General features: G+C 51.7%; 1 protein-coding gene across 8 annotated transcripts in view; it reads right to left on the bottom strand.

Annotated features, from left to right (window-relative positions):
* LOC147029000 (uncharacterized) overlaps nt 1–13,465 on the bottom strand; it is a 335,824-nt gene that overhangs the window by 71,698 nt on the left and 250,661 nt on the right. For all 8 annotated transcript variants that reach the window (XM_085879912.1, XM_085879913.1, XM_085879915.1 and 5 more), the window contains 2 exons: nt 9,018–9,154; nt 8,560–8,729 (listed from right to left, as the gene is read on the bottom strand). In XM_085879912.1, the coding sequence (XP_085736038.1) occupies nt 8,560–8,729; nt 9,018–9,154 (307 nt within the window). The remainder of the gene's footprint in view (nt 1–8,559; nt 8,730–9,017; nt 9,155–13,465) is intronic.

The raw sequence follows: 13,465 nt of genomic DNA, 5'->3' as shown, positions 1-13,465 counted from the left end.
TTCCTTGATTGAGCTGCCATCTTGCTCTCGGAATATAGTTGGTTTTAAATAGCCGGTAAAGTGATCGGGTCCAACGGGACTGCGCGATAATACACCGCTCGGTTATCTCAAAACGAAGCGAGCTGCTTAAGCGGCTCGTTTCCAAGCGGTCCCGTTGAGGTACAATCTCTCGGTAATCTACCCGTGCGATTAATTAGGTATATCGACAATTCGGCGATTGACCCTGTAATGCGTGGGTAGAGTACGGACAAGGTTGTGGTGTGCTTAAAAACACATCCGTGGCTGGTTTTCGGCGTTGATCTGGAAAGCCGCGACTGGATTGCCCGTCCGGTGGGCGTACGCCGCGATTCGGCTAAAAGCGGCTGTCCGCACGCCGGTGGGTGGAAACCTACAACACTGGTGTCAGCGAGCGGGAAACAAACTCTCCCATCTCCAAGCAAAATTAACGGGAATCGGATCAAGGGTGTGAAGAGCGACCCTCCGTTCCTCCAAATTTTGAGTGGTTAAATTGTTCCGAGAAGCAAAATGGCATTTCAAGGCGAACAGCGGCAGGAGGGATAGGGTATGGATTTGGAAGTACGAGAATACATGGCCCAGGATGAGATCCCCGTGCAGGACATTCCCAAGATGCAGGTTGAACACCCCCCACAAACGAACCCGAGCCCGAAATGAGCGCAGCGGTGGAGGCCGCGATTTAAGACACCCCCCTCCTCTCCTGCGTCAAAATCCCTCCCCGATCCCCAGCGCAACTGCGACCGATGAGGACGGATCGGTTGCGTTGAGCGGACTGGCCCAGATATTGGCAATGCTGGCAGAAATGAAAGAAAATGCAAAGGAAATGCAAAACAAAATGGATGGAAATGCAAAGGAAATGCAAAACAAAATGGATGAAAATGCATACAGGATGGGAAACAAAATGGATACAAACGCGTGCAAAATGGAAGAGAATATGCAAACACTGCAGGGTGAAATGCAGCGCATAGGCCGAGGCCTGCAGGCGGGCACAAAGGCAATAATGGCGGTTGCGAGGAGCGAAACGTGGGCAGTGGAGAACAAGGTGGCGGCACCACGTACTGGAGCGAACAAGCTGAGGGGGAGTGTGGACTGTGTCGGCCCCGCGGTGGAGGACAAAATAATTCGGGAGACATGTTGGACGAGACTCGTAACGGCAGAGAGAGTGACGGTAACAGAGAGGGAAAAATTAAATGGAGTGACTGACACGTGTACGAGACACGTAGAGACGAGGGAGATAACAACAGAGACGCGGGAGATAGAAAAAGTAGAGGAGAGACTACACGATAAAGACGGGGTGAAAGATGAGCACACACACATGGAGGCAGTGGAGTACAATGAGGGGGAGCTTGGGGAATGTGTTGTGACCCGGTGCAAGCAGCCGGATAGCCTCCTTATGGAATGAGGGGAGGGAATATTCCCCCTTGAAGCGGATCTCAACCAGGTTAGTCCGGCCGAGCTTTGTGAGTTAGAGGGGGCGAGTGCTGTGGACTGGTGCACACGGAGCTTGGGGGATGTGAAAGCCCCAGGAACCCTTGTGGTGATGCGATTCCCCATTGTGAATGTCCTGGTGTGTGTGTGTGTGTGTGTGTGTGTGTGTGTTCACGAGTGTGGCAAAATGCGTGCTGAAAAGCGCGCATAGCAGGGGTGAAAGGCTGTGTGTTAGAAGAACAGCGAGCGTGAGTCAAAAGGTGTGTGTGTGTGTGTGTAAGTGAAACCCCCTGTGCAAGTGGAAGGCAGTGTGTGAGTCATATGGTGTGCGTGGGTGAAAAGGAGTGCCTTTGTAAAAGGCCGTGTGTAAGGGAAACCGTGTGTGTGAAGGAAAAGTCGTGTGTGGATGAAGCACCGTGTGTGAGTGGAACCACGTGTGCGAGGGAAATGGCATGCGTGAGTGAACGGTCGTGTGCGAGAGGAACAGCGTGTGTGAACGCGCTGTACGTGAGGGAGATGACAGTTGGCATGCGCGAACATGCAACCGCATGTCCCGGTGTGAATGTCATGTCGAGGTGTGTGAGCTTGTATGCGAGAGTGCGACGATGACGGTGCCTGACAGTCGACAAAGGCCGAGTAGCGGCCGTAGTTGTTTTTGGGACCGTGCCGGGTTTGCACGGCAGCGCGCACAGGGTCCGTCATGTGCTACGCACGAGGAAGCCACTTGCGCGGCTACGCGAGTGAAACCCGGTCCGTAAACGCCGTGGTGGATTCGAGCCGACCCCGCAGACGGACAGAAGGTAGGCTGGATAATGGATTTGGACCGGATGGGTTCTCCAGGCGAGCGTGTGTGTAAAGCTCCGACGAGCAGAGCACATGTGTTCACGTGGGGAACCCCTCGAAACGCAAAGCTTGCTTTTAATGTGCAGGGTGACGTCGTGGCTGCATGGTTGGAATCCGGCAGAAGGAAAATCCCTGCTGGATGGTACCGTCCGAGGAGGGACGAGGTGCGCGAACAGCTGCCACGACGTCATGGGGAAAGAGCGCATGTTGCGAGTTGCCGCGCTGGTGTGTGCATAAGAAAAAAAAGAAAAAAGCAAGCCTTGCTTCGGGTGAACAGGATTCCCTGGGCAAGGGGTGGAAGACCCCCCTGTCCCGGGCACAGGATATCACTAGTTAGGGGGAAGGGTTAGTGTTAGTTTGACCGGCTTCATGGGGTATGGACAAGTCCTCATGGGGCCCGTGGAATGGATTCGTTACAGGGATTTTAGTTCAGATTTAGGATGGGAAATGGAAAAATATTATTTTGAGGACATGGACAGACTTTGAGTGTGTCGTGGGGACGTAGCTTAAGGCCCAGTCACACCTTGATGTTTTAGCCAGCTTGTGCCGATTTTGGAAAAATTTGTCTAAAATCCTGGCACACGTCGAATACGTTATGGGCAAGTTTTGGAAACATTGAGAGCACGCTGAAAAACACTGCCATACGTCGTAGTATGCTGGCTTTCATCGTTGTACTTTGCGGTTGTCCTCAAATTTTAGCATGCTTGAAATTTTACGACTTATGCCAGCGTATGACTCACAAGTTCCGCTACGCTGGCCGTAAGTTGTAGGCACATTATGCGATCGTTGATACACGTCGACACACGTTACTTGTAAGTTAATCATAAGTCGAAACACGTCGAGGTAATGTTTAGCGTACCCGAAACTTATTTCTAACCTATGAGTAACGTGTTGTAGGCACGTTACGCGATCATTGACACACGTCGAAACACGTTACTTGTAAGTTGCTCATAAGTCGAAACACGTCAATGGAATGGTTAGCGTCAGTGTTCCAGACTCCATGTTTTTATTTGTTTTTTTTTTTCTTCGGTATGACGGTCATATTGACACTTCGATTTCTAGTGCGGGTATGATTTAAATCATTGAGCGGCAGTTATTAATTATATTGTATTATAACCGCACTAGAAATCGAAGGGTCAACATCACCGTCATACCGAAGAAAAAAAAAGAAAAAAAAACCAGGGAGTCTGGAACACTGACGCTAACCATTACATTGACGCGTTTCAACTTATGAGTAACTTACAAGTAACTTTTGGCGACGTGTGCCAACGATCGCATATCGTGCGTACAACTTATTCCCATCGCATGCAGAACGTGTGAGGCATACGGCAAGTACTGAAGTACGTCGTAAAAATTTTAACACGTTTAAAATTTCAAGACTTACTCCACTTACTACGACGTATGATAGCGTACTTTAGCGTTCTATTCACGTATACCAAACTTAACCATACCGTATTCGACGTGCGCAAGCGTTTTAGACGCATTTTTCAGAGGTCGGCATACGCTGGCAAGATCGCCAAGGTGTGACTGCGATGTTGACACTTCAATTTCTCCAGCGGGTATGATTTGAATCATTGTGCGGCAGCCATTTAATAGGCTACGCCACATGATCGTCGGCGATACATGCAGCGCGCTATGCATAAGTTAGACTATCGTTGGGCATAGGTTGTGAATGCCGACAACAGGCTAAGCATTCGTTGGTATAAGTTATCTATAAGACAACGAAACGTTCTGTGTCCGTTACTAATATGTTATGCATACGACCAACTCGTTATGAATACATCCGAATCTTTTAAAAAAAACATCAAAAGTTCAGCGTAAGCCAGCGCTTTACATTCATTTTGATACGTTGCCATTGCTGGCTAAAACGTCAAGGTATGACTGGGCCTTTAGCTCTGTAGATTAAAAGTACGTGCTATATTGTAAGGGATGACGAGGGAGCACGAGTTTGATGAGGGATTCAGCAAGAAGAATGGCAGTGATCAGCGATGTGAGAGAAGAGAATGGAAAATGTACTTGATGAGTGAGTAAAGGCCAGCGAGCCTGTGTGTATGGAGTGAATGTGGTATGCATGGTGCGATGAGTGAATGGGGGGAGGAGTGACTCCCACCCAAGGGACCCTGGGGTCAGTGTAATGTGAGTTAGGAGGTTAGTCAAATTGACAAAATGGAGGTCGTTTTGCTGTTGGTGGGAACGTCGGCTCGAAACCCATGTGGGGTTGATGCAGGGGTGCAGGAGCCCTGTTGACGGGCTGGGAGAGTGGCTGCGAACGGTGAGTATCGCTTAGTGGGTACCCCGGGCACCGCGCTAGTTGGCCACGGTCGGCCAAGGGTCCATGGGGGGCCGGGATAGTGTAGTGGGCACGGGTGGGCCCGCAAGATGAAGGGGCCCAGGGCGCCATTGGCCGCGTGGGCAGTGCATTGCGCACGGGCACCCAGGGAAGGGGCCCGGGGCGCCAGCCTGCCACGTGAGCATTTCAGGGGAGTAGCCATGGAGGGCATTCCCCAGTGTTTAGGGAGCTGGTAGGCTCGGAGGCAGTTGCAGGGCCCGGGGGTGCCATAGTTGGAGAATCGGCAGAGGGTAGTTCCTGCCAAGGGAGCCACGCGTCCCAGCCACGAAACCATGCGAGGGCACGAGGGAAACTTCGAGGGCGAGGCCCAAAATTGTGAGGACACCAACACAGGCGACGGGAATATTGGTTGTTAAAACCAGCAGTTTAAGCGAGAGGGGCTTTTGGAAAGCCCCGGGGTAGTTTAAGGTTCATAAATGTTCGGATAGTCAGGAGACGTACCCCTCCGCACCATCCATCCCTTCGCTCGTTGTGGGCCGCACGACCCACTTTGGGTAAATACATCGCTGAGATCTGAGGAGGCCATTCTGAGGCTTAGTTGGGCCTCGACACAGGACACTAGCTCTCCCTTATTCCCCTCCAGGAAGGGAACGTAGGGGTTGGGAGTAGGCTTGGTGACAGGATAGGTTAGCCCGACAGAGACAATAAAGGGAGTTCGGGAGACGATTTATAGAAGGGGGAATAAAAATAAAATAAAACAAAAAAATAAGTTGGGGCTAAATTTGGATATTTGCAAACTAAGGGGGTGGGTATGGACAGAGACAGGCAAAGACGATAGGTTGGGAGGGAGACAGTAGGGTAGGTCCGCGCCCGCCTTCCGAGTGGCCAGCACCACCGCACTCCCTCCACACACTTGCAGGACAAGACAAGAGGCCGGCCAGCTTCACCTGCCGGCCTATTTTTAATACAAGGCCTGTGCCGGTCAGCTTCACCTGCCGACCTGTTTTTGCTACAAGGCCAGTGCCGGCCCGCTTCACTTGCCGGCCTGTTTTTGCTATAACGGCCTGTGCCGGCCTTGCCATGCCTTGTCTGCCTGCCTCTGCCTTGCCCCATGCCTGCTAGCCCTTTGTTGCATTTGCCCCATTTCTCCATCACCATGTGCGCCAGGATCACCGCGCAATCTGCAGGGACTGCCCTGTAGGCAGCCGCACCACGGGACTGCATTGAGCAGCCCGTGCACCGTGTTCCCATCCATCCAACCATCCGCTCATTTGCTTGTGTTTGTTTGCGTTAGTACCATCCAGTGTTCTGCAGGGATTGCCTTGCAGGCAGCCGCACACAGGGACTGCATTGGTGCAGCCCGTGCACCGTTTGTGTTCACTGCGCTCATTCAAGGGGGAGGCCTAGGACTGCCTTGGTGCAGCCGGCCACATTCCCTGTCACCTGCATTTGTTTCACGAGCCAGAGACTGCGTGTGAGCAGCCTGGCTCCCTGCTTGAAGAATGGCCTGTGGGATGGCGCATAGCCGCCGGGTTAGGGTGAGTTGCCTTCAGCAGCTGAAGGCTTGAAAAGGTTTTTGTGACAGACAACTGGGTCTTTTGAACAGGCCCCGAAGACATCTGACCTTCAGCTGCGGGGGCGCTCACCCTCAAAATACCACTGACAATGATGCTCTGTGCCTTTTTTCCCACAGAGTCCATCAGTCCTGGGGCCATGGTTTAGTGTAAAATTTGTCGGTTAAGATAAAATTGTACGTGATTTTTGCTCCCCCTGCATGTGTGTCATAGCGTCGGCAATTTATTGAAGTCATCTGCGTGAGTGGGTTTGTTCAGTTAGTTAATCAGCCCTTAGGTTATTTATTTTTGGGACAAGAATACACTAAATGTCGCACTCAGGGATCCGAAGATAAAATGTACTCGGGGAAACTTACACATGATGGCACACGAAAATTTGACGACTCGGGACGAGTCTGTAAAAAGGGGAGGGGGGTAGTGTTACGGCTGTGGAAATTCGCAGAGCACCATATAGGTCCTTAGTTCAGTTATGCCGATAAGTCTGTGTTCAGATATATTACCCCACCGTTGTCTAAAGGGCTTTATTCGTGTCACCCGGGCTGTGATCTTTGAGGTAGCCGTTTTTCTTTTGCTGTCGTTATTTTGGACCAACCACAACGCGAACCACAAACCACCTTCTCCGCAACGCCGACCACCAACCACCTTGTCCACCACGCCAACCACCAACCACCTTCTCCACTACGCCAACCACCAACCACCCTCTCCACACCGCCTTCACAACGACATCTCCCCACCATCTCCTAAACCACACGAACCTAAACCTAAACCTAAACCACCTAAACCACATCTCCTAAACCCCCGATAAATCAACACGAAGAACGTCGCCTCACATTCGTTTCCGAAGCGGCGCCATCTTGGCACCAGCCACAGCGAGTCTGCATCGCTGCAGGCAGACGCGGGGGTTTCCTCGCCGCGCAAGTCGGTGATTTCGCGCACATCTGCTCACCGCGCAGAGTCGCTGTCTTCGCGCACATCCGCTCTGTGCAAGCTTCGCCTCGGAATTCGGATCAAGAGAGGGAGAGGGGCGGAGCCAGCGGGGGGGGGGGGTCAGAGATCAGAGGTGAGAGTTCGGAGATCACATCTCGCCTCACGGACCCCATATAAGCGGAGCGCCAAGTGGTTAGTCGGTGGAGTGTCTGTCAGGGGTTCGGAGCGCCTGGAGCTTGGAGCCTGCAGTTGGTGGAGAAGCTGAGGAGAGCGGAGGAGACGTGGGCTGGGAGCGCGGCCGGGCCTGCTGTGCCGCGCGGAGCGGCGTGTTCGTGTGCAGGACGTGGAGGGAGCCGGAGAGAGCTCGCCAACCAGCACCTAACGGTCTGAGGTGATCGGGCTTCGGAAAAGTCCGAGCATCGCTGAGGAATGGACGGGTTCTAAAAGAGAGCATCAACTCAGAAAGAGCAAAGACCCATTCGTTCCTCTCAGGCGTTGCCGGCTGGAGCCCGAATCACCAGGCCGCGGTTACGCGAGCTGCCGTTGGGACGCCCCGTGGGGACGCCCCAGTGAGAACAAGGTAACCTGCGCGGCCTCTTGTAGCTCCTTCGGTCCTCAAAGCTCCATGTCATAAAGACCCCGAGAGGTCCAGTCTACCCCCTTGTCTTTGAGGCGGTTTTTTCCTTGCTTTTCTTTGTATGAAAGTTGTGGTGCCGTGTCCACGAAGTAGAACTTGTATAAGTAAATGTACATAATAAATGGTAGTAGTTCCTTTGCATTGTTTTTGTTTGGCTGTATAATTGCATGCGTGCTACCCCCATTCATTGCATGACTGCATCATTTCTTACGTGTGCTTTGTAATAAATGTGCTTCTTTAAATGTGAACCTGCTCGTTACGTCTTTTCCTTGATTGAGCTGCCATCTTGCTCTCGGAATATAGTTGGTTTTAAATAGCCGGTAAAGTGATCGGGTCCAACGGGACTGCGCGATAATACACCGCTCGGTTATCCCAAAACGAAGCGAGCTGCTTAAGCGGCTCGTTTCCAAGCGGTCCCGTTGAGGTACAATCTCTCGGCAATCTACCCGCGCGATTAATTAGGTATACCGACAATTCGGCGATTGACCCTGTAACGCGCGGGTAGAGTACGGACAAGGTTGTGGTGAAATTAAAAACACACCCGTGGCTGGTTTTCGGCATTGATCTGGAAAGCCGCGACTGGATTGCTCGTCCGGTGGGCGTACGGCCGCGATTCGGCTAAAAGCAGCTGTCCGCACGCCGGCGGGTGGAAATCTACAACAATATATATAGCCACAAAATTTGGTGGAGATCATGCCACCCCAACTTTATTTTCTATGATTTTCAGATGTGTGTATGCGCACACGCGCGCACACACGCACACACGCACACGGTTTTGGTCTGCATGACTGCAACCACCTTCTATGAGTAGAATGACAACGACAGATCTCAATAGTTCCACCAACCTGTTAAAGTTCAACAGAGATTGCCAACGCTGAGATTTGAAATTCTTGATGTTCTGTGCTTCATCCAAGATGAGATACCTCCATTTTTTCCGACGAAATGCTTGGTGATCTTGCAGGACCAACTTGTAGGAAGTTATGCATACGTGGAAGGCATTGGGACGTGTCCAGCCCTGCAGCAGAGATTGACATTTCTGGAACCAGCACCTTTCAGCCAAGATCATACAAGAATAAAGAGATTGCAAACAAATTGGCAAAGCGATGTGGCATGAAGCCATATTGTAAGCTTTTGAGATGTACGAGGTTATGCTTCAAAGTAAAATTGTGTTCCATTTGTTACCTCATCTTGAGCCTCTATATTTCAAAATGCTGCATCCAAAATATGTGATTGGACAAATTATTTTCACCACAGGTAATCATAATTTGAAAAAAAAAAAAATCACACTTTGCACAGACCCAACCTGTCGTTTTTGTTTCCGCTCTTTTGGGACGCCATAATAGGTGAGGATCTTGAAGGCAGGAGACCAACGCTTGAACTCCATCTCCCAGTTCAACATCACACTGGTTGGAACGACAATTAGATGTGGACCCCAAACGCCTGCAAATAAGGAACAGAAATGAAAGATTAACATTAATTTAAGCAATTTGTACTTTTCACTTTGGTAATGAAAGTACACATTGTGTTGAACCTTGCACAAAGGTTTCGAAAAAGCTCCAGCTTTGTGCATCTCAAAATCATTGCAAGCTATATCATTATTATAAGTCAAGGAATCAAACAAAAGAAACTTCAATGTGGGAGGAGGGCATAAAGCCAATAAAGCCTGTGCAATCCTAGCAACACCCTTAATACCCCTTTATCTCCACTTCTTCCAGGTACAAATCCAATTCCAGTTTAAATCCATCCACTGTCTCTGGCAAGCAGTGTTGCGGAGGGAGCGCAGGTGACAGGCAGTGGTGCGGAGGGGGCACAGACGGCAGGCAGTGGTGCGGAGGGAGCGCAGGCAGAAGGCAGTGGTGCGGAGGGGGCGCAGGCGGCAGGCAGTGGTGCAGAGGGGGCGCAGGCGGAAGGCAGTGGTGCGGAGGGGGTGCAGGCGGCAGACAGTGGTGCAGAGGGGGCGCAGGCGGCAGGCAGTGGTGCGGAGGGCGTAGATGGCAGGCAGCAGGCAGTGGTGCGGAGGCGGCAGGTGGTGGTGCGGAGGGGGCATAGGTGGCAGAGAGTAGTGCGGGGGGGGTGCAGGCAGCAGGCAGTGGTGCGGAGGGGGCATAGGCGGCAGGCAGTAGTGCGGAGGTGGGGCAGGGAGGCAGTAGTCAGGAGGGGGCGTGTACTTGTTGTCTGGTGATATCCACAAGTACAAGGTCTATTATATTCTTCACTAGCAAATACCACCCGTCGCTTGGCTGATCGAGAGATCAGAGGGGGGGGGGGAGTGATCGAGAGAGAGAGGGGTGATCGAAAGAGAGAGAGAGAGAGAGAGAGAGAGAGAGAGAGAGAGAGAGAGAGAGAGAGAGAGAGAGAGAGAGAGAGAGAGAGAGAGAGAGAGAGAGAGAGAGAGAGAGAGAGAGAGAGAGGGGTGATCGAGAGAGAGAGAGAGAGGGTGATCGAGAAAGAGAGAGAGAGGGGTGATCGAGAGAGAGAGAGAGAGGGGTGATCGAGAAAGAGAGAGAGAGAGGGGTGATCGAGAGAGAGAGAGAGAGGGGTGATCGAGAAAGAGAGAGAGAGGGGTGATCGAGAAAGAGAGAGAGAGAGAGAGAGAGAGAGAGAGAGAGAGAGAGAGAGAGAGAGAGAGAGAGAGAGAGAGAGAGAGAGAGAGAGAGAGAGAGAGAGGGGTGATAGAGAAAAGAGAGAGAGAGAGAGAGGTGGAAGAAAGAGAGAGAGAGAGAGAGAGAGAGAGAGAGAGAGAGAGAGAGAGAGAGAGAGAGAGAGAGAGAGAGAGAGAGAGAGAGAGAGAGAGAGGTGATCGAGAAAGAGAGAGAGAGAGAGAGAGAGGTGATCGAGAGAGAGAGAGAGAGAGAGAGAGAGAGAGAGAGGTGATCGAGAGAGAGAGAGAGAGAGAGGTGATCGAGAGAGAGAGAGAGGTGATCGAGAGAGAGAGAGAGAGGTGATCGAGAGAGAGAGAGAGAGGTGATCGAGAGAGAGAGAGAGAGAGAGAGAGGTGATCGAGAGAGAGAGAGAGAGGTGATCGAGAGAGAGAGAGAGAGGTGATCGAGAGAGGGAGAGAGGTGATCGAGAGAGAGAGAGAGAGAGAGAGAGAGAGAGAGAGAGAGAGAGAGAGAGAGAGAGAGAGAGGTGATCGAGAGAGAGAGAGAGAGAGGTGATCGAGAGAGAGAGAGAGAGAGAGAGAGATGATCGAGAGAGAGAGGGGTGATCGAGAGAGAGAGAGAGAGGTGATCGAGAGAGAGAGAGGTGATCGAGAGAGAGAGAGGTGATCGAGAGAGAGAGAGGTGATCGAGAGAGAGAGAGAGGGGATGGAGAGAGAGAGAGAGAGAGGTGATCGAGAGAGAGAGAGAGAGGTGATCGAGAGAGAGAGAGATCGAGAGAGAGAGAGAGAGAGAGAGAGAGAGAGAGAGAGAGAGAGAGAGGTGATCGAGAGAGAGAGAGAGAGAGAGAGGTGATCGAGAGAGAGAGAGAGAGAGAGAGGTGATCGAGAGAGAGAGAGAGAGAGAGAGAGAGAGAGAGAGAGAGAGAGAGAGAGAGAGAGAGAGAGAGAGAGAGAGGTGATAGAGAGAGAGAGAGGTGATCGAGAGAGAGAGAGAGAGAGAGGTGATCGAGAGAGAGAGAGAGAGAGAGAGAGAGGTGATCGAGAGAGAGAGAGAGAGAGGTGATCGAGAGTGGTGATCGAGAGAGGTGATCGAGAGAGAGAGAGGTGATCGAGAGAGAGAGAGAGAGAGAGGTGATCGAGAGAGAGAGAGAGAGAGAGAGAGAGAGGTGATCGAGAGAGAGAGAGAGAGAGAGGTGATCGAGAGAGAGAGAGAGAGAGAGGTGATCGAGAGAGAGAGAGAGAGAGAGGTGATCGAGAGAGGTGATCGAGAGAGGTGATCGAGAGAGAGAGAGAGAGAGAGAGGTGAGAGAGAGAGAGAGAGGTGATCGAGAGAGAGGTGATCGAGAGAGAGGTGATCGAGAGAGAGGTGATCGAGAGAGAGGTGATCGAGAGAGAGGTGATCGAGAGAGAGGTGATCGAGAGAGAGAGAGAGAGAGAGAGAGAGAGAGAGAGGTGATCGAGAGAGAGAGAGAGGTGATCGAGAGAGAGAGAGAGGTGATCGAGAGAGAGAGAGAGAGGTGATCGAGAGAGAGAGAGAGGTGATCGAGAGAGAGAGAGAGGTGATCGAGAGAGAGAGAGAGGTGATCGAGAGAGAGAGAGAGGTGATCGAGAGAGGTGATCGAGAGAGGTGATCGAGAGAGGTGATCGAGAGAGGTGATCGAGAGAGGTGATCGAGAGAGGTGATCGAGAGAGGTGATCGAGAGAGGTGATCGAGAGAGGTGATCGAGAGAGAGACAGAGACAGAGACAGAGACAGAGACAGAGACAGAGACAGAGACAGAGACAGAGAGAGAGAGAGAGAGAGAGAGAGAGAGAGAGAGAGAGAGAGAGAGAGAGAGAGTGATCGAGAGAGAGAGAGAGGTGATCGAGAGAGAGAGAGAGAGAGGTGATCGAGAGAGAGAGAGAGAGGTGATCGAGAGAGAGAGAGAGAGAGAGAGAGAGAGAGAGAGAGAGAGAGAGGTGATCGAGAGAGAGAGAGAGAGAGGTGATCGAGAGAGAGAGAGAGAGAGAGAGAGGTGATCGAGAGAGAGAGAGAGAGAGAGAGGTGATCGAGAGAGAGAGAGAGAGAGAGAGAGAGAGAGAGAGGTGATCGAGAGAGAGAGAGAGAGAGAGAGAGAGAGAGGTGATCGAGAGAGAGAGAGAGAGAGAGAGAGAGAGAGAGAGAGAGAGAGAGAGAGAGAGAGAGAGAGAGAGGTGATCGAGAGAGAGAGAGAGAGAGAGAGAGAGAGAGAGAGAGAGAGAGAGAGAGAGAGAGAGAGAGAGAGGTGATCGAGAGAGAGAGAGAGAGAGAGGGGATCGAGAGAGAGAGAGAGAGAGGTGAAAGAGAGAGAGAGAGAGAGAGAGAAGATCGAGAGAGAGGGAGAGAGAGGTGATCGAGAGAGAGAGAGAGAGAGAGAGAGAGAGAGAGAGAGAGAGAGAGAGAGAGAGGTGATCGAGAGAGAGAGAGAGAGGTGATCGAGAGAGAGAGAGAGAGGTGATCGAGAGAGAGAGAGAGAGGTGATCGAGAGAGAGAGGTGATCGAGAGAGAGAGGTGATCGAGAGAGAGAGGTGATCGAGAGAGAGAGGTGATCGAGAGAGAGAGGTGATCGAGAGAGAGAGGTGATCGAGAGAGAGAGGTGATCGAGAGAGAGAGGTGATCGAGAGAGAGAGAGAGAGAGAGAGAGAGAGAGAGAGAGAGAGAGAGAAGGAGAGAGAGAGAGAGAGAGAGAGGTGAGCGAGAGAGAGAGAGAGAGAGAGATGATCGAGAGAGAGAGAGAGAGAGAGAGAGATGTGATCGAGAGAGAGAGGTGATCGAGAGAGAGAGGTGATCGAGAGAGAGAGAGAGAGAGAGGTGATCGAGAGAGAGAGAGAGAGAGAGGTGATCGAGAGAGAGAGAGAGAGAGAGAGAGGTGATCGAGAGAGAGAGAGAGAGAGGTGATCGAGAGAGAGAGAGAGAGAGGTGATCGAGAGAGAGAGAGAGGTGATCGAGAGAGAGAGAGGTGATCGAGAGAGAGAGAGAGGTGATCGAGAGAGAGAGAGAGGTGATCGAGAGAGAGAGAGAGAGAGAGAGAGGTGATCGAGAGAGAGAGAGAGAGAGGTGATCGAGAGAGAGAGAGAGAGGTGATCGAGAGAGAGAGAGAGGTGATCGAGAGAGAGAGAGAGGTGATCGAG

The sequence above is a fragment of the Eptatretus burgeri genome, chromosome 4 (assembly GCF_056783735.1).
Source record: "Eptatretus burgeri isolate ZD-2024b chromosome 4, Ebu_testis_v1, whole genome shotgun sequence".
NCBI classification, from domain to species: Eukaryota; Metazoa; Chordata; class Myxini; order Myxiniformes; family Myxinidae; genus Eptatretus; species Eptatretus burgeri.
The sequence above is the reverse complement of the archived record's forward strand: the minus strand, read 5'-3'. Positions and strand labels throughout refer to the sequence as shown.